The sequence below is a fragment of the Macrotis lagotis genome, chromosome 3 (assembly GCF_037893015.1).
Source record: "Macrotis lagotis isolate mMagLag1 chromosome 3, bilby.v1.9.chrom.fasta, whole genome shotgun sequence".
Taxonomy (NCBI): Eukaryota; Metazoa; Chordata; class Mammalia; order Peramelemorphia; family Peramelidae; genus Macrotis; species Macrotis lagotis.
The window spans coordinates 254,981,402-255,006,064 of NC_133660.1; the positions used below are offsets into that span (position 1 = coordinate 254,981,402).

At 38.2% G+C, this 24,663-nt stretch overlaps 1 protein-coding gene across 4 annotated transcripts in view; it reads right to left on the bottom strand.

The window, feature by feature from the left end:
- MPPED2 (metallophosphoesterase domain containing 2) overlaps positions 1 to 24,663 on the bottom strand; it is a 205,449-nt gene that overhangs the window by 149,810 nt on the left and 30,976 nt on the right. The window contains exon 1 of one of the 4 annotated variants that reach the window (XM_074230416.1): positions 8,421 to 14,465. The exons of the other annotated variants lie outside the window; for them this stretch is intronic. Within the exon in view, the coding sequence (XP_074086517.1) occupies positions 8,421 to 8,422 (2 nt within the window). The 5' untranslated portion in view covers positions 8,423 to 14,465. Of the gene's footprint in view, positions 1 to 8,420; positions 14,466 to 24,663 lie in introns of those variants that run through there. 4 annotated transcript variants of the gene reach the window in all.

A 24,663-nucleotide genomic window follows, 5' to 3' on the forward strand; every position in this document is an offset into this window, starting at 1 on the left:
GTATTTCATTTTTCCCATCCAAGTCTTCCCACTGAGAATCCCTGAAATCGAACTAGTTGGTAGACTCCATGTGAAGGACTAGGCCTGAACTAATCCAACTCTCTTGATTGTCCAGGGTGAGGAAACTGAGGCTGAGACAACTCAGTGAGAAAGCCTCAGAGCTGGAAACTGCACCCATCACCTCTATTCTTAAACCCATCCAAATGATTGTAAAATTCACATCACTGAGAACAGAATTGGTGGGATTTTAGTCTAATAGTATGGAAGCTACAAAGTAGGGCATATTTTTTTGCAAGCAAAACCTTTGCCACAGACCCATTAAGCACAGCAAACCCCAAATTAAGCATGACCGGGTACCTTAACAAAAATGTTTTAAGAAAGGGAGATCATTTCCTCATCTGACGAAGATGAGAATGAGGAGCTAGTTAAACACTGCTAGTTTAGACTAGGGAGTCTACAACAGGAACAGCTGACACACAGTAAGTAAGCATAAAAGACCCATATGTATAAAAATATTCACATTTGTCACAAGAGGACCACTGTACCTTCTTTTAACTGATGAACTGAAATATCAACACTATTCCATTTCCAACTAATTACAGCTAACAAAGCCCACTGCACTGTGTCTCTGCCTTCCATTTTTTCAGAGAACAAAGTGCAGTGTGACATTCAATGAATATTAAGTGGTAACAATTTAATTCTGGGAGCACCACATCTCATATGAATTTGCGAGTCCCACTTAGCTCCAGTCTATGGGATTTCAAGGAGTTGAACATAAGTGTACCTGGCAAAGGAGCCATTGAAACCTCTTAGAGCTATCTTTAGTCCTCATAAATTACAAATTCGAGTCTCGCAATTTGGGATGGATTCTTGTCTTCCTCCCTGATGGGCACCAACCTAGATGATTAGCTTCAATCTGTGCTTTGCTCATACATTCATGACAATATTCTCTTCAACAGTGATTCCTTCACATTCATTCATTTACTTTAATTTAATAAGAATAACAATCGTCAGGATTTATATAGCATTTTAAGGTTTGCAAAGCACTTCACATAATATGTTATCTTATTTGAGCCTCACAATTTATTTTTATTCCCATTTTATACAGGAAGGAGTTAAGATGGAGAGAGGCTAAATAAATTCCCAGGGTTGCATTATTAGTATCTAAGGCAGGATTTGAACTTAGGTCTTCCTGATTCCCAATCTAAAATTTTCTCTACCACATCTAGCTCTTGCAATGAATATTACGAGTGTCTATTACATAAATGGGGCAATTAGGTTGCATGGTGGATGGAGCACTAGGTTTGGAATCAGGAAGATTCATCTTTATGAGTTCAAATTTTTTAGCCTCAGACACTATCTATTGTATAACCTTAAAAAAGCCGCTCAACCCTATCTCAGTTCCTCATCTGTAAAATGGGTAGAAGAAGGAAATGACGAACCACTCCAAAATTTCTACCAAGAAAACCTCAAACGGGGTCATAAAGAGTAGGGTAAAAGTGAAACAACTCAACTACAAATTATGTAAATTATATACATGCTATAGGAATATTAAAATCTGATTATGATAGTATCGGAAGGCTTTATATAGGGGAAGAGTGTTGAGTTTGGAGTTAGAGAATCTGGGTCTGAATCTGGACAGTGCCCCCTGTATGATCTTGAGAAAATTATTCCATCTCTCTGGACCTCAGTTTCCCCAGCTAAAATATAAGAAGATTGTCCAGATGGTCTCTAATGCACCTTCCAACTCCATCTCTTCCATAAAAAACCATAAGGTATCACAAAACATAGAGAGGCAAAGTTGAGTCACAGGCTCTGCCACTTACTATTTGTACTATTTGGCTGAGTCACTTCCCTCTTTTTTTCATTTGTGAAATTAGAGAGTAGAACCAAATGGCCCTTTAAATCCTTAATGATCTAGGTCTGTGGTCCTGTGAACAGATAATAAATGCTTCAGGAATTTAGAGAAGAAAGATAGAGTGATAAGGTAGTAGACTGAGAGAAGGCTTTTGGCAAGAAGTGCACTAAGGAAGATAGATCTATTTAAACTAGGCAGAAAAAGGTGAAAAGAAATTACAGATGGATGAAAGCTAGCTAAGTCACCAAACTGGAGTGATGGAACTAAGACAGATTCTCATGCCGGTTCTGACATTCATGAGACAAGTGACTTCAGGCAAACCATTTCATCTCTCCAACCCCATGTATAAAATGAAGGAAGATGTTTACACTTTCTAGCCCAAAGGGTGGTGAAAGGAATAGTAACTGAAGCTTAATAGTTGTTGTTCTTAATAAAGCTAATGTTAGAGCCCATATTCACAAAGTGATCTTTCGAAAGGTGTGTTTGCTGACCCTCAAATGGCCCCATCCCAATAGAAAGAAGGATTTGGGGCCAGTGTTAGGAAACCCTGAATTTGGATAAACAGAATGAAAAAATAAGAAAAATTCTTATCAAGAATTCTTTTCTTTTTAACTAACTACTAAAATTTTCAAGTTAATGTCTCCTGTAATTGGAAAAATAAAATACTATTTACTAAAATAAAAGGATATCCAACACAAAACTAATAATGTCTCTAAACTACCGGACCATTTTTCTTTTTCCTTCCTTTCTCTTCCTTCTCTCTCTCTCTCTCTCTCTCTCTCTCTCTCTCTCTCTCTCTCTCTCTCTCTCTCTCTGTTATTTCATTGATGTCAGTTATTCTCTTTGAGGAAGGTCCTGGTACCCAGTTATTTTGTAACTAATAAATACTCTGGAGAAAATGATAGCCTGGGGCACTTAATAAGTTAAGCAATTTGTCTAAAACACAGGACTTGAATCCAGACCTTCCTGACTCTAAGCAGAACTCCTATTCCTTTTTGTATCCTGGACCCCTTTGGCAGTTAGGATGATGCCTATGGAAGCTTTCTCAGAATCATGTTTTTAAATGTATAAAATAAAATACATGATTACCAAAGAAACTCATCATATTAAAATAGTTATCTATGTCTATCCACATCCAAAGCTATATTAATTTATCAATTGATCTAGCTATATCTATCTATCTATCTATCTATCTATCTATCTATATATCAATCTTGAGCCAGATATATTTATATCTGAATATCTATACATAGATACAAACATATACATATAAACATATATATTTAAGTTCAAGAGCCCTTTACCTAGACCCATTATATTATCTGCAACACCAAACTATGTCTCTGAAAATAGAATTATATAACTTTACAAACTAGGCTTATGACGAGTCTTGGATATTTCTAAGGATGTGCTGGAGCCAGCTCCCACCGGTGTCTGAAAGTCCATTGGCAAATATTCAGTCTAAGAATTTTCATTGTAGAAATCTGCAACCATGGCTCAATTTATTGTTTTATTTTGTTGATTCCTAGACCCCAGAAAGTGTGAATAATGGAGATTAAACTTCACAGCAGGTGTTCCACATTTTCTGCTAGAAAGCCCCATTGTTAAACCCCCTTCTATTGCTCTATAAACATTCCTAGAGCTTATCCAGAGAGGAGAAGAAGGTTCAGGAAATGAGGTCATCACCAGTCTGGAGGTCAGGTGACAAGGCTAATAATAATATGATGATGATGATGATGATAATAATAATGATAGTGATAATACTTGGCATTTCCATAGCACTTTAAGATTTGCAAAATGCTTTATGTCTAGTATCTCACTAGAATTTCACCATTATCCCCAGTTCTTTTATAATTGCATTGCTAAAATTACTCTAAAAATGCTCAAGAAAAATAGAAGTAATAGAGATAGCAAGAGATAATGATGGAGATGCTAAATATAACAAGAAAGAGATTACATATCAACAGATAGGCACATGAGTATGCATTCATAAAGAAAAGAAATACAAATAAATATAAAATAGTCTGGAGGGAGAGGACCTAGCCATCATGTGAACAGAACTAGTATTTAAAAAGGGATCCATAGCCCTTCATTTTACAGATGAGGAGCCCCAGGCTCAAGATCCCTGAGGTAGACAGACTGGGAGGAGGGATTTGACTTTTCCTGGTTACAAGTTTCCCTCCCAGTAGAATCCAATCTTCCCGAGGGTAGGGGCAAACCAAGTTTCTGGATACACAGTAGATTCTTAAGAAATACTGGCTGAATTGAACTGTGGGATAGCTTCAAGTATTTATTCATTTATGTTGTCTCTTGTCCTGCCCTTCCTGACCCCTTTCTTGCAATGGCTGGCTAATAGCCCCTTACAGACTTCCCAGGTCCATAGAACCACAAACTGTACCACCCACAAGGCAGCTAAACCCTGGGGTGAGTGTGACTCTATTTCCCTCCCTTTTCATATAAAGAGAGAGAGAGATCAAGTAGGGCTACAGAAACTTGTCCAGTGCTTTGGCTGACAGTCACCTAAATAAGTAGAACCCCAATTCCAGCTTTGATCTCAATCTGAAGATGACTTTTTAAAAACCATTGTAAATGTTTCAATGACATGGAATTAAATTCTTTAGGGACCTGACTATCCTATAGGAATGACTGTAAAGAAGGGACTTTGGAAACCTTAATGGCTACTTATAATGATGAATTATTGTCTATTTTCTGTTCAATCACACCCCAGGTTTCAACAACAATGTTCAAACCCCACAGTGGGCCTGAATTGCCAGGGGATGCGATTTTCAAACCTGTTGATATAGATGTTCTCTCTCAGCTCTGCCATAGTCTAGATTCGATTAGAGAATAGTTTACAGACACTCAGAAGGTACAGTGGGTACCCAGTGTCAGCCAATAGGTTATCAGAAGCAAGATTCAAATCCAGGGCTTTGGGGTAAACTGAGACTGATCATCCATCCACTATGCTATATTGCTCTTCGAATGGTTCACAGGATTATAGATTTAGAGCTAAAAGACACTCTAGAGGTTATCACATTTAACATCCATATTTAACAGATGAGGAAACTGAGCTCCAGGGAGTTAATGTGACTTAGGAGTTATAGATTTTTGAGTTTGAAGAGACCTAAGACGTTTCCTACTCCAAGCTCTCTATCTATCTGTCTATCTAAATATCTTTACTGATAAGGGCAAACAACAAGATCCCAAAAAGTTAAAGTGATTTAACCAAGCTCAACCAGGTCCTAAGTATAAAGGTAGGATTCTATCCAAACTCCTCTAACTCTGATTCAGGTTGGTTTCCACCCCCACCCCCATTCCTAAATGAGTCCTTTGAGGCCAATTTTAAAGGAGAGGGCCAATGTCTCTCAGACTGCATTTTTCAGATAACTTAAGTTCTCCTAGTCTCTCTCCCCCTTACCCCCTGTAAAAATAACCTGATTGTAAGGGCCTTTAAACCATAGCAACATTCCTGTTTGTGAAATACAAATGTGTCCTGTTCTTTACAAAAGCCAGACCTGGGGGTGAGAGGTGGCTGAAGTCAGTGTACTTGGCCCTAAGGAGGGGGCTCTGATTTTTCTCTCACTCTGTTGCTTGAAAAAGTTGCAATTAACCTTTAAAATGGTCATAATCTTGGCTTATTTCCTAACCCACTAATCTTCTGTTTTTCTTCTTTTTAAGAGTAAAATTGATTTAAAAGTGCACATAATCTTACTGTAGGGCATGTGGGTACAGGTGATGTTTAGAGTACATATGAAGGGAGGGCTGCTAAACCTGAAACAAGGAAAGAATTCACACCCCTTATTTTTGGCCAATCGGAAATGGGGAGACCAAGATGGTAAAACCCTAAGAAAAGTCAAACAGATAATTGTAGATTGAATGCCTTCACATTGATGACGATGCTTGCCCTTGGTTTTTGAAGGAGGACAATGATATCAGGGAGGTGATGCCATGACATGCATGTGAACTGGATTTGAGTGAGGGGAGCTGAGCTAAGTCACCAACCTCATTTTGACCTTCAGAATCATCTGAGTCCAGTGGCCAGATATGGATCAGGATGGCAGGAGATAGCCAGTTTGAGAAGCTATGATCTAAGGTCATTTCTGAAGGCAAGCAGACCTTAGGAATGAGTGGTTGTTACCACATTGGTACAGACATGGACTTAGCTCTTTTGAGACCCCATAATTCCTATACAGTAGGATTGAAGGAGGGTCATGGAGATGTATAGCCCTGCCATTCAATAGCAATGGGCTTATGCCAAGGATGAAGCTATTGTGTCTCTCCCACCTCTCAATGTCACACAGTCAGCCTGTTATCAGAGGTAAGATTTGAACCCAGGCTTTCCTGACACTGAGGCCGACCATCTCTCTGCTGAATTATGGTTTATCTTAAAATGTTCACAAGATCACAGTTTTAGATCCTAGAGGGACTCTTTGGTCATTTAGTCCAACCGCCAAATTTTACAGGAGAAAAAAACTGAAGACCAGGGACTTAAAGGGACTTAGTAATTTTAGTATTAAAGATTTTGAGGCAAAATGAGGAAACATCCAACAACTTTCTCATTTTTCCTGTTAAGAACAAAGCTAGAAGGCAATAATTGCTCCTTCCGTGGAGCTGAAGGACTGAGAGGAAGAACTAGCAACCTTTCTGAAGCAGCTGCCAAGATGCCGAGCCCTTTTCTCCTGGCAGATAGGAAGGTGAGGGATAAAAATAATCTGTAGCAGGCAAGGGTCCACTTTTCAACGTTGCCAACTTTTACAATCCAACAATGAGAGATTAATTTGTGTCAATAAACTCTTTTTTAAGAGCTATATGAGGCAGGCCTATCTTAGTCATTCACATTTTGGTATGAAATACTTGCAATACAATAGATTCATGGAATCAAAGACCTGGGACTTTATAAGTGGTTGCCTTTAGGTGCAATACCTTTGTTTCATTTTTGAAGAAACTAAGGATCTTGGATGTTAAATGACTTGACCAAATTCACTTAGGTAATTTTTGACAGAAGTAAAATTGGAACTCAGATCCTCAGACTCTAGAAACTAACTTTTTTTTTCTATCAGATTGTGAACTTCCTGAGAGGGGGTATTGTTTTGTTTTATTTCTTAGAAGATTTGGTTTGGGGGTTGTTTTTCCTTTCTTTGTATTTTTAGGGACTAGCTAATACTTGGCAAACAGTACTTAATTGATGCCTGCTGTTCTGACTTGACTTCCCACTGTGTCTCTAGTTTAGTTTAATTCTTGGCCTTCCACCATTTTTTAGCTGAGGTCAATGCTGCTGAAAAATGAGACTTCTGGCTGCAGAGGAGTGGAGATGAGGAGGTATAATTATGGAGGAGATGGTACATTGGGGGATTGTCCCTGGGGAGACAGTAAGATGGGAATCTAGGGGTGTTGTGCACCTTAGGGAAAGAGAAGAGGACTCTAGAGGCAGAGACAAGGAAAAAAGAGGAGTGAAAGCAAGAAGGGAAATTTGAGGAGGTCAAAGATGAGCTCAGTGTACTTTGCCATTTGGCCTGTGGGACTGGAGGTACCTTGGGTTGACTTGGAAGACTAATTTTTAATAAATATTTGGTCAGAAGGTCAGAAAGGAGAAGCACACCCCCCTGGAACTTGCAACCCAGAAAATATAAGCTCTTCTGCTCTCCTATCTTCCTCACATGGACATAAGCCAGAGTTTAGTGCATACCTCAACTAAGTTTTCTCAATGATCTCACTCTTAACCTAAAGGCATAACCCCCCTCTTGGGATAAATGCAATTCAATCTTCAGAAAGCTTGGGGCTGCCTGGCTTGTGATTAGAGCCTGCAAATCATGGGAATCTGTCAATAGCCTTGCTATGCTTTCTCTCTAGATCAATGTTCTTGACTTGCTCTATGTAAACCCAACTCCTAATGAGAAAACCCCCAAGTCCCCATTTACTATGTTAATGGCATTGTCCTCAATCTGTTCTCTGATTCTCTCTTGACTGATCCAATAGATCCAGAGAGCATTTGAGTCCTTCCAGTGAACTGTAATGTTAATTCATCACCCACCACAGCCTTATATGATAAGTGGGGAAGATATTGCTAGTCCCAAATGAAGGATGAAGAGATCCAGGAAAAGTTAAGTCACTAGGTCACGGTTATGAACTTGGACTGCAATATAGGATGGGAATATCCTACATAAGATGGAAGACTATTGACTCTGGAGCCAGAGGGCCTCTGCTTAAATCTCACCCATGATGCTACCTGTCTGTCCTTAGGAAACTCATTTCTAAAGACCTGAGTTTCATTATCTGTAAAAGGGGTTTGTGTGTATGCATCCCTTTGTTGGAAGTCAGGTAAAGTCTATGGACCCCTTCTCAGAATAATATTTACTAATACATAAAAATAAAATCCATCAGATTATTAAAAAAACAATTATATTAAAATAAAATGATCAAAATATATTAAAAAAGCAAAAAAATTCATAACTCCAGGTTAAAAATTAGACTAAATGGACTCAAAGATCCCTTCTAGATGTGAATTCATAACCCTACAATTTGTTATCTTTGGTAAATTCTACTCCCTCGACATAAAGCTCACATTTGGTGCCCATCCTTTTTAGTTCTAGAGACCACTGAGACCTGTTAAAGACCACAGTCTAAAAAGGTCAAGGTCTCCCACTGCATCCAAGACCATCTCCAGAGGTCTTCATCCATAGGTTGCTACTGAATTCAGATGACTCTGGATGAGAAAGTGAGGCTGGTGACTTTGCACAGCTCTCCCTCCCTTAAATCTGATTCACTTGCCTGTTATGACATCACCTCCCTGATGTCATAGTCCTCATTAAGAAAGAAGTACAAATAACAGCAAACAATATATTGTGCATTTAAAAAAAATCAGACCAGTGATTTCACGGTTATAGGGAACTCCCTAGAACAATATAGATCTATACCTGCTCTCTCTCTAAAACTGAAATCTCTAAGACAGTTGCTTGGGGCATAGCAAGATTAAGAGAGTTGTTTGTGTTTCACCCAGCTGGCATGTGAAAGAAGAGAAATTTGAACCCAGACCTTACATATTTTCCAGCTTCTTAGCCATTACACCATATTTTCTCTCAAAGTAAACAGATACTGTTGTGAATTTGGTTCCAAAAACAGTTGTTTTTTAATGGTTTTGCTTTCCTTCTTTTTCCCCTAACAACATGATTAATCAGGAAACTGATATTTTCCTCATCTATACAATATTTCACTGGTAGGGTGGGGTATTCTTCTTTATTGACTCCGATCAAATTCCCAGCTAGGGAGGTAGTCTTTTCCTGACCCTTCTGAAGACCAGGAATCTAGCCCCTGGCCAGGAGAACTTCCTCTAAAGCTCTATTTCTTCTAAATATAGGTGTTAACTCCTCTATCCAAATAGTTTGCAAATCCTGTCATTTTTTCTTTTTTTTAATATAAGTCATATGTGCTCCTTTGATGCTGCCACCACCCTGGTGTAGGCCCTTATCACCTGATAGTGTGTCTCCCTGCGACAAATCTCCCCTCCTCATCCCCTCCCCCATCCATCCATTATCCACCAAGCTGCCAATCTGGATCTTCCTTAAATACACATCTAATACATATCATTCTCCTATTCAATAACTTCCTTCAATTCAATGAACTCCCTTCAATAATTCATTTAAAATCAATCCCCTTTTTGGTTTTTCAGAGCTTGTCCTCCACCTTCATACCTTAATTCTTTCCCCTACTCAGTGATTCAGGGACAATGACCTTCCGGCCATCTCCCCACACTCCAATGTTTCCTTTGCTGCTCCTATGGCTGAAATTCTCCACTTGCTCATCTCCACCTCCTGACTTCCCACCTCCTATAGGTAGTCTTTCCCAGTCCTCCTTAATCCAACTGATTCAATCCATATTTGTCCTGTACATAACTTATTTATACATAGTTATTAGCCTGTTGTGGTCCCCAGTAGACTAGGAGCTCCTTGAGAACAGAGACTGGGTTGTGGGTTTGTTTTTTGTCTTGCTGTTTGTTTTGTTTTTACCTTTCATTATGCCTCCAGCACAGTGTCTGGCATTAGCTTGTTGCCTGATCAACTGCCAATCATAAGAAGTTAATACAGACAAAAAAGAAGTTGCCTGTTTGCCACAAAATCTAGAATGATAAGTCATCAGACAAGAACTTTCCTGATCTTCTAGAAACTGTCCTTTATGTAGCAGCCCTGTTTGTGGTGGCCAAGAATTGGAAATAAAGTGAATGTCCTTCAATTGGGGAATGGCTTAACAAATTATGGTATATGTATGTCATGGAACACTATTGTTCTATTAGAAACCCGGAGGGATGGGAATTCAGGGAAGCCTGGAGGGATTTGCATGAACTGATGCTGAGTGAGATGAGCAGAACCAGAAAAACACTGTATGTCCCAACAGCAACATGGGAGTGAGGATCAAACTTAATGAACTTGCTCATTCCATCAGTGCCATAACCGGGGACAATTTTGGGCTATCTGCAATGGAGAATACCATCTGTATACAGAGAAAGAATTGTGGACCTTGAACCAAGACCAAAGACTATTACCTTTAACTTAGGAAAAAACCATTATCTTATTAGGTAATTTTGCTGTCTCATACTTTATTTTTCTTCCTTAAGGATATGATTTCTCACTCATCACATTCAACTGAGATTAATGTATACCATGGAAACAAGGTAAAGACTAACAGAATACCTTCTGTGGGGGTGGGGGGAGGGAAGCAAGAATGGGAGAGAAATTGTAAAACTCAAAATAAATAAAATCTTTCTTAAAAAAAGAAATTTTCCTTTATGAACTCATAAAATGAGAGGAAGGTGGAGACCATGAGAATACCAAAATTCTTAGACATTGTCCCAAACAATCACCACAAATTTCTGCCTGGGCTAGGACTGTTGAGTCCTGAGATGGAGGACCAAGATTTAAATACTGTCTCCAACATTTTCAATTTTTATGTCCTTTGGGCAAGTCTTTCCTGTCCCTAAGCCTCAGTTCCTTATCTTTAATAAAATCTTTAATAAAATAAGCAGATTAGAGTAGAAGACCTAAGAAGCTCCTTCCCTGCTCTAGATTTAAGTTGTCAAAGTAGTCTTGAACATCTGCAGGGCTCGAAGGGCTTTATTTAAAGATATCAAAAGCCTTTTCCAAGGTTGAGTCACTAGGAAGTGACTAAACCCAGCTCCCTGTAGGTGAGTTCCGCAACACAACCCTAACAATTGCCCCAAGAACAAAAGTACCTCATTCTACCTTTATTAAAGAGAGCTCCATGAAACCACTGTATCCATACATAGACTTCATATTTTCAAAAGAATTTCTCAAATCACAGGGCACCTTGCTCTTCATACGCCAATAAATGGCCCCTGTGCCCAATGATGGGTAAACTCCAAATGGTAAACAATTACAGTGAATCCTCCGAGATAAAGAAAATAATATTTTTTCCCATAGTCCCAGCCTACCCTCTGTAGATTAACAGCGAACGAAACTCACCTCCCACCTTTAGAACATGCTTTCCAATGAGGCCGAGTGGCACAGAGATTATTACCTTCTTTTTAAAACATTCCCCCTTCTGCCCCCCTATCTTGTGCAGTTTATTTCAAGAAAGCACTGTTCCATCACCACTCAACAGCATTTACTGCCAAATGCTCCATAAAAACTACTTTTGAAGTAATGTGTCAGGTTTTATTATATTCCCTTTGAAGAAGGGGGGGGGAGTAGGAGACCAAGGGTTATGCTGGAAAAGTAGATTTCTGTTACAGTCAAACAATGTATTTCTTAAGTCAGAAAAAACAAATATCAAGGTCCATTCAATAACCTAATGTATATTCATACTCTATATATTTGAGATATTTATTTTAGGGTCTGGCTAGGAATCTGAAATCCAGCCCACAGACACTATGTCCAATTTAGCAGTACTGTTATTCAATTCATTCAAGTCTCCCCATGTATTCAAGGCTCTGTCCTAGGTAAGAGGGCAGAAAGGACAATGACATCTCCTCTCAAAGAGCTCACAGTCTAAAGGGGTGGGAGGAAGACACTGGCAAAAATGCTAATACAAGGGAGATTGTTCTAAGAAGGATGTCCCAGCAAAGGGCTAGAAATAATAAAAGATGTGAAAGCCATGGAAGGCTTTGTTGGAGGAAGTGCCCCCTGAACTGGGTATTATCATGAAAAATTTCACTTAAGTGTGTCAGTCGGAATCTATATATTATGGGGAATAACTAAATGGTTCTGGGGTCAAGACAACCTGAGTTCAGATCTGGTCTCAGTCACTTACTAACTGTGTGACCATAGGCAAGTCATTTAACTCCAATTGTCTCCCCCCCCCCCAAAAAAAATATTGATTTCTTTTTTCCCCCTCATTGCTTTGTAAACAAATTTATCAGGTGATGCTTTGCCAGAAAGGCAGAAGTGAATGGTAAAGTTAAATAGATTTTTAAAGATCTGGATTCTAATCCCACTTCTAATCTAGATTCTAATTCCACTTGCTAGCTGAGTGAGTAGACAAGTCATTATCATTATGCCAGATAACCTTCTAAGATGATAAGTTCCTAAGTAAATGTTAACCTTGAGGTGCTCCCCATCAGAAGTTTTCTTTATCAATGAAATATAGGTCTATCCCCTATTTCTATTCCCTATAGTTATCCAACAATATAGTTGAAATGCAAAAGAGTAAGGATTCTCAGGGAGGGCATTAATGACCAACCATGATTCCATAGGATCAATAAAGAAGAATGCAATAATGTTTTTCAAGAAACAACAGAGAGGAAAGAGACAAGCATTTAAAAAAATAATTTGAGAAATTAAAATATTATCTCTGATTCTAAGAAGGAAATATTTTCCCAAATATTAACAACAATCTGTGCAAAGGGCAGAGAGAGAATATTGTGGCAAAAGCAGAACAAGAAGTCCAGTCTGGCTAGACCAAAAAAGGAATGAAGGGGATCTCAGAGCTCTAACATATAATCCAACTCCCACATTTGACATTTGAGGAAACTGAGTTATCTTTAAGGAGCTAGAATGACTTTATACAGGCAGTAGTGGCAGAGGCACAATAGCTATAAGGATCTCTTTATCTCATCTGTTATCTAGCTAATCCATTATCTTTCTATCATCTATTATCTATCTTCTATTGACTTGTTTATCTCCATGGTCTTGAATTATATAAGGTTGAGCTGGAAGTTAAAAAAAAGAAAAAGGCACTTTGCCCTCTTTTGTTTTATCTCAAGGAGCAGGTTGGTGGGAGGACATCTGAGAGCCTGCACAACTTTCCCCTACATGGATCAACCAGCTTTTTGTACCTTTGACATTCTTGGGGACTTAACCAACTCGGTTTCCCACTTCTGCCAATAATGGCCCCATTCTCCTGAACTACTAAGCGCCTCTTCTGAAAATTATCTTTGATTTCTCCTTTTCCTTTACTTTCCACAAAGAATATATACATCTAATCTCAGTTGATTCCTTGTCTGGAAATGTCTCTGGGGCTGATCCCTTTTTCTCTATCCTCAGGGAAACATACTCGTCCCAGTCCTCCCCATCTCCTATTTCAATTTCTGTGGTAATTGCTCACTGGCCTCCTGGCCTCCAGTCTCCTCCCCTCCTAAACTCTCATTCTCATCACAAGATTAGTCTTCGTAAAACACTCAATTTTATAATGTCAAAGCCCTGCTTATGAACCTACAACGGACATACTGAATCATAGTCATATAAATTTTATTAATAATATCTGACATTTATATAGCACTTTAAGGTTTACAAAGCTTTTTAAGGGATTACCTCATTTGATTTCCACAATAATCCTGAGTTATGTTCATAAATATTATTTTTCAGATAAGAAATCAAGGCTCAGAGAGGGTAAATGATTTGCCCTATGTCACACAGCTAGCAATTGTTCTTGAGTCATTGTTCAAAAGTCATGTTTCTCCTGACTTCAAATCTGATGGTTTTATCACTGTACCATATTGCCTTTCTCCTAGAAAGAAAAAATGAGTAAAAATCTGTGCTATTTCCTCAAATCTGAATGTCCAAGGGAACATTCCATATATATAAATAATGAGATTCAAAGTTCTTAAATTGAGGTTTTATGCTTGTGTTGGAAAGAGTGAATAATTTTCCATAATTAAACCAAGGTCATGTAGATAGAAAAAAGCTATGTAATACATAGATAGAAAATAAATGATAATTAATAGATTAGATTGAGAGATGAGATATGTGGTGGATAAATGGAGATGATGATGATGATGATGATGATGATGATGATGATGTTTGTTCTTGTCCTTCATAATCAAAGAAGACCATGATATCAGGGAGATGATGTCATGACAAGCACATGAATTAGATTTTGAGTAAGGGGGTGATATGCTAAGTCATCAGCCTCACTTTCTCCTCCAGAGTCATCTGAATCCAGAGACCAGATATGAATCAGGACAACTGGAGATAGCCCTGGATGCAAGGCAGTCAGCATTAGGTGACTTGCCTAAGTTTACTCAGCTAGTTAGTGTCACATGTCTGAGGTTACATTGAACTTGAGTCCTCCTGACTCCAAGGCCAGTGCTCTATCCACTGCATTCACCTAGCTGCTCCAGATAAATAGAGATAAATAAAATAAAATAAATAAAAATAGAATAGGTAACTATATAGAAATAGAATGATAATAGAGAATGACAGATAAAAGGTAGATAATAGAGATAGAGATAAAAAGAGATGAATAATCAAGAGAAAGAGAAAACAGGCAATAGATAAAAGTCAATAGAAAATGGAGATAAGTATTAGATAACTAGAAATAGAAAAATAAAAATGAATTAGATGATAATAGCAAATGATAGATGAGAATAAATAATGGGGAAAGAGAAAGGAGATGAATAGATCAAAAGAGATATATAGCTAGATAATAGATGGAAATTGAGATAATAATAAATGGAGTAAGAGAAAATAGATTGTACAACTGGAAAGAGATAGATGATTCAGTGATATAGATATATTAAGAAATCAAATGTACAGAAGATGTATGAATGGATTAGCTATCTATACTTCATTAAGACAAAATGCTTATTATTGTAAGGAAGGTTGTATTAGATGCCTTAGAATCCTAAGATCAGAGTGTAGAATGACCTTAAAAGATCATCCAATCCATTGGTTCTCAAAGGTGACACCATGAATTTTTCTGTATATGTCAAAGAAATGGTACTTGTATCTGCAATCCTATGTGTCTGTACAAATCTCCCAAGTCTCCCATGGTTGTAACACAACTCCTCATGGCAAAGAATAATACTACACCACGACTAACAAAAGATAAGAATTGCTAATCTGCTCCAGCTTTCACCTTCTACAGGTGAAAAAATAATCTTGATTCCAAATCTAGCATTTTCAGAAAAATGTGCCTACTCATGATTCTATATTGCTACCCCCTTGGTATAAACACAGATATTCTCCATTGGTACCTAAGTGACCATATGGAGTCTAAAAGACAGAGGGTAATAGTTCCTTTTCTAAGTCACCCCATAGTACCAACCCTTCAGTTATACATGATTGAGATCATACTGTTAATATTCCCCAAAATTCCCCACGTTGAACTGAAACCAGGAAAGAGATATGTATACATATTCTATACAACCCCAAAGGAACAGCAAATCTGATCATGCTCTATAGACCAAATCTTCACTGTCCAGTCTCCACATTACCCTCATGGGAAACAGTTTCAAGAAGAAGGTCCCAATGGTAACTGGAGAGCAGAGTGTTAGTAAAGACCCAAAGACATTCCATGGGAAAAGGTGAAGAAGGAAGACATATGAGACACATGGGGGAAGCAATAGACAAGATAAAGAATGTTTCATATAGATGGAGAATTCAATATTTACAATATTCTAGGAACTCTCCAGATGCAAGGGATAAACAAGGAAATCCCTGTCCTTAAGAAGCAGCACAAAAACATCACATAAAAAAGAAATTGGAGAGTGGGAATATACAACTGGGACTATGTATGGGAATGGTCTGGTGGAAATGAGGTGAAGACTTAGATCCAAACAGATCCCACCCATCAGAATCCAGGGAGAGAGTTCAAGATTCTAGAAGGAATATGGGGATGAAGAAGGTTGGGTAGAGGAAGTCATGGAGATGACCAGGAAATGAGATGTTTGGTGAACAGCTAGTTGGTTAATTTGTCTAGAGTTTCCCTAAAGTAGAAAATAAGCTAAGAGAAAGTAGACCTTGGGGCAGCTAGGTGGCACAGTGGATAGAGCATCAGCCTTGGAGTCAGGAAGACCTGAGTTCAGATTTAACAAATATCTAACTGTGTGACCTTGGGCAAGTCACTTAATGCCATTGCCTTAAATAAGAAAGAAAGACAAACAGAAAGAAAGAAAAAAGAAAATTAAGCCTGCCAAAGTTAGAGGTGATTTAGTGTATAATCATTGGGGGTGGCATTTAGAAAGAAAGACCTGGGCTATCTAACCCAAGTCAAAAACACAGTAGAAATCAGGAAGAAAAGATGAATTGGTTTCAAGGAGAACATTAGGCAAGCATGGAAAAAATAACAGAATATAGCAGGATAGAGATGGAAATCTTCTGATCAGAATAAAAAGCCCAAGGTTTCTGAAAAGAATCCCTAGGGACTATGTGTCCATTTAACAAGCATATGAGTGAGAACATTGACCTAGAAGTGCTAAATCCTGAAGTCTAGTCCAAGCTCAACTCACCTACCTGAGTGACTCTGGGCAAGTCCCTGTACTTTAACGAATCTCCATTTCCAACTCTTTGAAATAAGATTACAGAGAGAGAAACCAGGAAAAACAGGAGATTTAAGTCCATGGACATCAGTCAATAAACTTTTATTAGGCATTTTGTTCCAGTACTATGTATCTCTGCTACAATGCTAGAGATAAAAAGATAAAAGATGGTCCCTGCTCTCCAGGAGCTCGTACTTTAATGAGGAAGCTCACAACCCCTTGAAGGAATCCAGGATGTTTAGCCTGGAGAGAACAAAAATTCAGGTCAAAGTGATAGCTTTCTTCAAGTCTATGAGAGGCCACCAAGAAAAGGGATTCAACTCATCTAACATGACCTCAGAAAGTAGAACTAGGAGCAATGAGTACAATTTGTATAGAGGCAGAAGGCTTACTCTCACACTCTCTCTCTCTCTATTTTGTGTCTGTACATTTATACATAAGCATATGCACATATATTTATATATATACATATATACATATATATATACATATACATATACATATATACACACACACATTTATATATCTCCCTAATGATCAGAACTCTTGCAAAGTCAAATGACCTGTCTTGTAAGCAGTGGACCATCACTGATTGGAGATCAAGAAAAAATTTTCATGGTCACTTATTTGATGTGCTATAATAGGGATTATTTTATAGGCTGTGTGCTGTATTATTTAGCTGCTCTTACATTTTATAGGTCTATAGTCTGTTTTTATTTGATTGTTTGTTCATGTAACCATCCAGGGCTCAGTACAATGACTGGAACCTAGTAGATCCTTGAATACTTGTGAATAGCTTGGAATGGTAGAAAGGTCTGAAGACCTTAGTTCAAATTCTGCCTCTTACTCTGACTTCTGGGTAAACTTGGGAAAGGTACTTAAACATCCTAAGTCTCAAGTTTAACCTTTATAAAAAGGATTAAATTAAAAAGACTTTGACATCCCTCCCAGTTCTAATTCTACCAACCTGTGAAAAGGGTCAGACTAAATGATCTCTTTGCATCACTTAAGGGCATGGATTTGTGAACAGTGCCTTGGCCACATGGACACACAGATGGACTATTCTGATAGCCTTTTTCCAGCTGGTATGAAGGTTAATTGGCAAGCAACCGATTTATTGTTTAACAGCAGCTCAGATCAGTCATCCTTGGGAGCTAAATAAGAGGAAATCTCGTTACTTCAATCTGTCAGATGACACAATTAGATGGATCACCCTGGAGCATCAATTGGCCAATCTACCTTCAAATAATCAATTCAATTGATTGTTTGAGGCAGGGTCTCCAGGTCACTTGGTTGGTCTAAAAGAATGAATGAAATTGGTGCCAAAAATGAAGTCCCATGTGAAAATTTACATCTGAATTTCATTGCTTGCATATGGTCAACTTACAGAGAACGTAGCTACCAAAAAAAAAAAATGTGACACCAATTCTCAGAGTTAGAAGAGACCTTAAGCAGGAGATTTAGAGGTTGAGATTAATCTCCAAAGAAAGGAAAAAAATCCTTTATGGAAAGAATACAGGATCTGTAGGCAGAACTATTTAGGTCCAGATTCTAAATCTGCCACTAATTGTCAGTAAATAAGTATATATTAAATACGTACAATGTCCAGAAGCTTACATTTAAAAAGGGAATGCAATTTATTAAAACAGCTGAAAAGGGGAAGGAGGAAGGTAATTGAATGTACCTGGCTTGGGAGTATGATGGAGAAGAATGAGTTTCTCATTTTAAACCCTTAAGAACTTCCTGAAACAAATATTTAAAGGGAGTGATAAAAGAAACAGAATAAAAACTTTGTTTAAAACACCAGAATGTCATCTTTGTGAAAAGATTCCCTTGGATCTTTTTCAGGAAGCTCTAAGAGCCTGAAAATGAGAAGTTCATTTTAGAAACTAAAATAAGAGCAGTCCTGGCCTCTGGAATCAAGTCACATCAAACAATCTACATCTTTATATACATGGATTATCATTGTTCAGATGGATAAAAAATTACAGCAAAAGTCTTTGCACTTAAATTACAAAGCAACACGAAGGGTTATCTAAGTTTTATTTTCTATGCATGTTTAACTTTTCAATTACATTATAGGTTCAATAAAAATACAAAATTTATTTTTGCATTCCTCTGAGTGTGGGCATAACACTCCACATCTTTGCTTAGGAAAGTTTGTAGAGTAAATGAGGACCTACTATACTATATTTAGTTAGTGCAGTTTTAAACATGCTTCTGGAATAACAGAATTTCAAGAAATGGAAAGGACCTCCAAGTCTAGCCCTGGTCTTAGCAGGGGACTCTCTCCCTGCCTCACTATGGTCTCTTGCTTAAGAAAACATTTAAATTCTATTTTTTGACCTGTTCATTACCTGTTCCGTCATCACATTCTGTTTCAAGACAGTTCAAATTATTAGGAAATTGTTTGCTTGTTTTTCATTTTAACTTGTACTCATCAAAATCTCCTGATCTACAATTCCCTTATCTGCCAGGTCCATTCATTACTAATTGTTCTTTCTCTGGGGTTATACAACAAATACATTATAACTTTTTTTTGGCTTTTTTGCAAGGCAATGGGGTTAAGTGACTTGTCCAAGGTCACACAGTTAGGTATTATTAAGTGCCTGAGGTTGCATTTGAACACAGGTCCTCCTGACCCCAGGACAGGTGTTCTATCCACTACACCACCTCACTGTTGTGAAATTATAACTGAATCCCAGATCATGTCCTAAATTCCTCTCTTCTGCCCAATCATGTCAACCAATAACTGATGTCTTCCTGTGACTTTTTATGCTGGAAAAATGGTAGCTATCTTCAAATATTTGAAAGGCTATCACAAAGTTTGAAAATCTGGTGAAGGGAGAGGGATGGGAAAATATCCCAGATGCTCTGATAAATATTTAACAAATATTATCTCATTTGATTCTACAGAGCCTTTCTCAGAATGTTTTTAAATTCAAAAAGAATATAGAATTACAATGGAGCTTAATGATTAAAATAATAAATTAACTGTAGTAAGTAAAACGTAATTATCAAAACAATTTTTTTTAAGTTTTTGGACATCAGGTCCATGGAACCCAAGGACCTTCTTTGGAATTAGACTTACTTTGCTTAGTCATAATAAGCCAAACTAAGAGTATTGCATCTAAGTTGCAAGGAATCAGGTGACTTTAGGCTTGTCCTAAGTGAAGATAAAATGAAACAAAGCAAAAGCCTCAAACACAACTTCCTTCCAATTAGAGGCTTTTCCAAGGGTGGAATGAGCTGCCTTGGGAGTTAATGGGCTTTACCCTCCTTGGAAGTTTTGAGCAAAGACTGGCTGACCATTTCTTAGGGGTGCTGTAGAGGGAAGTCTTGTTCAAGTAGGAACTATGTAGGGTGGCTTCCAAGGTCCCACTTTCAGATTCTCTGATAAAACCAGAGAAAGGAACCCATTACTCTTCCTGCCTTTGGCCATTTCAAAATCTTCCATGGTATCCAACGAACGCATTGATGTAACTTCTCTGTAGCTTAACAGTCTTCACATTTAGGCAAACAGCGGAATCAGCAGCCTCATTTCCTGCCGGATGGCAAGGGTTTTTGTTTTTTTTTTTATTATCAATAATGTAGTTAATAAGCAGAGGTTTTGTGGGCAACCGCACAATGTTAGAGGTTATCCAAGAACACTTACTTTTGCTTATACTTCCATCTTAAAAAATTAATGAATAAAGAAATTCTCAGTGGGGGGAAGAAAGGGGACGTTCACATTTATCACGCACGCTCCTGACTTTTGAAGTCGGGCAATAATTACTGCCGTGTTAAATCATTTATTTTATTTCCTTGAAGGGGGATGGGGGAGTGATCTCCCCATGAATTATGATTCAGATAAAAATCTGCCTTAAGGATACCTTTTAAAAAGTCAATTTAAAAATGCATTTCATTCTGATAACAATCCCCCCCCCCCAAAAGAAAAGAGCATTGATGCCTAAGATGGATTTTCTGTTCTTATATATGCTTTGTGTATGTGTGAGAGAGAAAAAGAGTGAGAGACTGAGAGACAAAGACAGAATGTTCTGAAGCCAAATGATACTCCCACTCCCCCCCAAAAGCTCACACTCCTTTGTAAGTTCCAACCAAGTCTGATTGGCACCCCTACTTAACCAGCCCAACGTCTTACTAACAATCCAATTAGCAAACAGTTGCTTCACAAAATGAGATTGTCCTCAAAATCCCATTTATTTCAGGAGTTTACTGGTATCTGTTGAATCCAAACCTCTGACTTATTCCAGAAGACATTTCCAGACATGGGGGGGGGGGGGGGAGAGTGAAGGGAATGCTATAAAGGAGCCATATTTCTTAGTACTGGCATTTGGAACAGATTTGGGCTTCAAGAAAAGGAAAGGAGAGAAAGAATCCCTTGGTTTCCAACATTATCCCCACCCCATACCCTGCCAATATCAATGCAAGAAGCTCTAGAAAGAGGCAAAACAGTCTGCATCCCATAACATTTTATGACACAAAATGAGATGGAAGAGAAGTAATTTCACTTCTGCCATTCCTTTACAAGCAGTGCAAATACAATCTCTCCACTGATTACATTTTAAAACAAAAGACTGGATCCGCTTATTTATTGAGTGGCGATGGAGACATATGAGAGAGAGAGAGAGAGAGAGAGAGAGAGAGACAGAGACAGAGACAGAGACAGAGACAGACAGAGACAGAGACAGAGAAGAGAGACAGAGATAGAGACAGAGAGACAGAGACAGAGAAACAAAGAAAGAGAGAGACAAAGACAAGAGACAGAGACAGAGACAAAGAAAGTAAAGCATGTTCTCCTCCCCAATCAACCCAAACTCCAACTCACAGGACAATAAAAACAGAATCCTCTGCCTACAGTCTTTTCATTTCTACTGAAAGACAGACGATGTTCTCCTGAACTTTGGCTCCATCCAGTATCTTAAAGGCCCAGTTTTTGTCCACCTCAAAGAACAAGGTCAACTGAGTGAGTGATAATTAGCCCAAGTCTAGACCTGCACACCAGCAAATATGTTCAGTATTTTCACTTTCTGTGGAGCTTCTGAGAAGAGTACTCAACAGACAAGTGGATTTTTTCCCCATGTAATGTCATGCAGAATCTGTTTTGGGGTATTGTAATCTCTGTCTCTGGATGGATATGTACATATAAAAGAGCTAGCATGGATTAATCTTGGGCTCAGGGCCCAGGAACACCTATATTCAAGGTCTGCTCTGAAATATATAGACACATATGTGTATATGTATACATATATACATACACACATAGGTGTGTAAGTATGTATGTATCAGGGTTTAGCCTTCCTTGGAAGTTTTTGATATATAACTATGGATAAGCTCCTTAGCTCCTCAGTACCTCAAGCAGCTAAATTTCTAAATGATAGCTGGATTGAGTCCCTGCATCAGTGAAGATATTTTCTATGCTAGGAGTTCCCAAACACAAGTGAAATTATATTCACAAACAGACATATACACCCTTCCATGCACACCACATCCATCCATCCATCCTTCCATCATCTATCTATCTACCCTACCTTCAATATATTTTTCTTTCTAATTTGCTCTGCATCTTACATTCTTAGAAAGTTTCTTGAGGTATTAAGAGGTTAAATGACTTGTCTAGGATTATATATATATATATGTGTGTGTGTGTGTGTGTGTGTGTGTGTGTGTAAAACTAGAAATCAGATATATTTTCTGGATTCTGGATTCTGGGACTGATTCCAATCCAGTATTCAATCCACTATTGCCATAATTCCATGACAATCTTTCCTCTCCTCTTTCTCTAGCTCTTTTCTCTCTTTCTCCTCTCTCTCTCTCTCTCCTTTTTCTTCCTCTCAATGTCTCTTTCTCCATCTCACTGACTTACATACGCTTGCATACAAACCCACATTACAAATGCACAAGTATATTATCTATATATATGTATATATATTTGTTTAAGTTTTACATTTCTCTCAGTGATGTTAATCTACTATAGTCAAAATAGCTATGAGCAGAAATCCTCAATTCAATGAGCAAGAATATCAGTACTAGATGCTGAAAAGACAAACAAAACCCCAAAACCAAACAAGAGTTTGCATTCTTCTGGAAGGGTACAATAAGTATCCAGTTAAGGAAATGGGAAGCATGAAAAGTAAATGCAAAGGTATTATGACCAGGGAGAAATTATTTGGGAGTTGATCATTCCAGTTGCACCCATTGTATCATCACTCAGTATCTGAATTTCAATTATATCATTCCCATGTTGTGAAACTCAAGCCTGAAGATCAAACAGGGGAATTGCAAGCAAATTCTGCTCAAAAGCATTTCATACCCTGAAGGACAGGTGAACTGCCTCTAAGGCTCTCACTTCCCTTGATGGTGTCTGGAAAGCTCTAAGGGGGACCATTGGATCACCAGCCTGTAAGCCTAGAATATTCGTAATGTAGAAATGCTAGTTATCACCCTGGTGCCTGCATCATCACTTGGTGCCTAGGTGATAGAGATGAAACCCCACTCTGGAAAAAAAAGTGTCATCATAGCAGCCAACTCTGTCTCAGCCTCTGTTTTAACATAAAGAAGAAGCTTACTTGATGACAATGCCTGCCATCTGCTATTGAGCATTTTCTAAGAAGGAAACTGCAGAGGGTGGATACTCCCTTATGCAACATTTGCCTGGTGGTGGCAAAGTTTCTCAGACCTCATGAAGAATAAATGCACTGTCTCCCCGCTCATGGGCGATGCTAAATTATGGATAACAGAAGCAATTTTCTGTGCAATCATTGCATCAATCTCTGGTCCAAGACATCATTAACCAAGCAGGTACCTTGGTGAACTGCTCAAACATGACCCTTGATTCCTGATACTTAACCCCAGCCAGAATATGAAACTATCATTGAACCTTGTCAAAATAAAGTGTGATGAAGCATCAAACCATTCTCCTAGACAGAAAAGACCTTGATGGTCTCCTCCTCGCATAGTGTGACCAACCAACAAACCAGGAACCATCCAATTTCATTGGAATGTCACAGCTTACCCAAGCCTGTGAATCTTGTCCACACACTTTTGAATCTCACATCACAGCAAAAATGTTATTGTCCCAAATGTGCAGTTTTGAATTGGGAAAAGCCATAGTTCACATAGGAGCCTTCAAGGCCAGCAGAGACTGCCACATTAGAGAAACATGAAGGACAGAGTTGGACGTGAAGGGCTTGGAAACCATTTTACTAAGGTCCTTTGTCTTTCATTCTCTTCCCTAGCACCTCTTGTGAACAGAGAGACTTCTCTACAATAGAGCATCCCAGGGTGTAATATTTACAGTAGAGAGGAAAAGGCTGGCCTCAAAATACTGTGACTATAGTAAAATACTAACTAGTGAGGAGGTGGAGGTGGAAAAGGGATCAGGTATGTCCAGAAAAAGAAAATGAAAAATACAATTGGAATACATTCAGTGAAATTTCATCAGAAATTGAATAGATAGATGAATGAATAGATAAGTAAAAACAGATAAATGAATAAATAGGTAGATAAAGGGAATTTGAAAAGCAGGGGAATGTCTCATATAAGAAAAAAAGAATTTGGAGAAGACTATATCTTTCTCTTCTTTCAATCAACAAACATTTATTAAATACGCACTATTTCTGTACTTGTTTCTGTAGATACAAAGACAAAAGGGAAGTTATTCCTGTCCTCAGGGAGCTTACATTCAATCAAAGGCAACATCATATACATAAGTATAGAAAAATTAAAAAAAAAGCCAATGGGGAAGGGGAATGAAGCTTTACATGTGGAAGGAATTACAGAACTTCTGCCCTTATGGTCTGAGCTCACGATACACTTAGCTCCACAGAACTGAGAATTCTCAAAGTAGAGGAACTCCAAGTATACTCTACAGATCATGGAGTCCCTAAGACCTGTTCAGGGGGTCCGCAAGGTGAAAAACTAGTTTCATAATAATACTGACATTATTTGCCTATGCAAACACTGCTCCTTTTTCCATATCTACATGAAGCCAGATTTTCTTCTTATACTTCAACCAAAACAACATATTGACAGATTTAATGGAGAAGCAGATATGAGAATCCAGCTGTCTTCTATTAAGCAAGACATTAAAAAGATT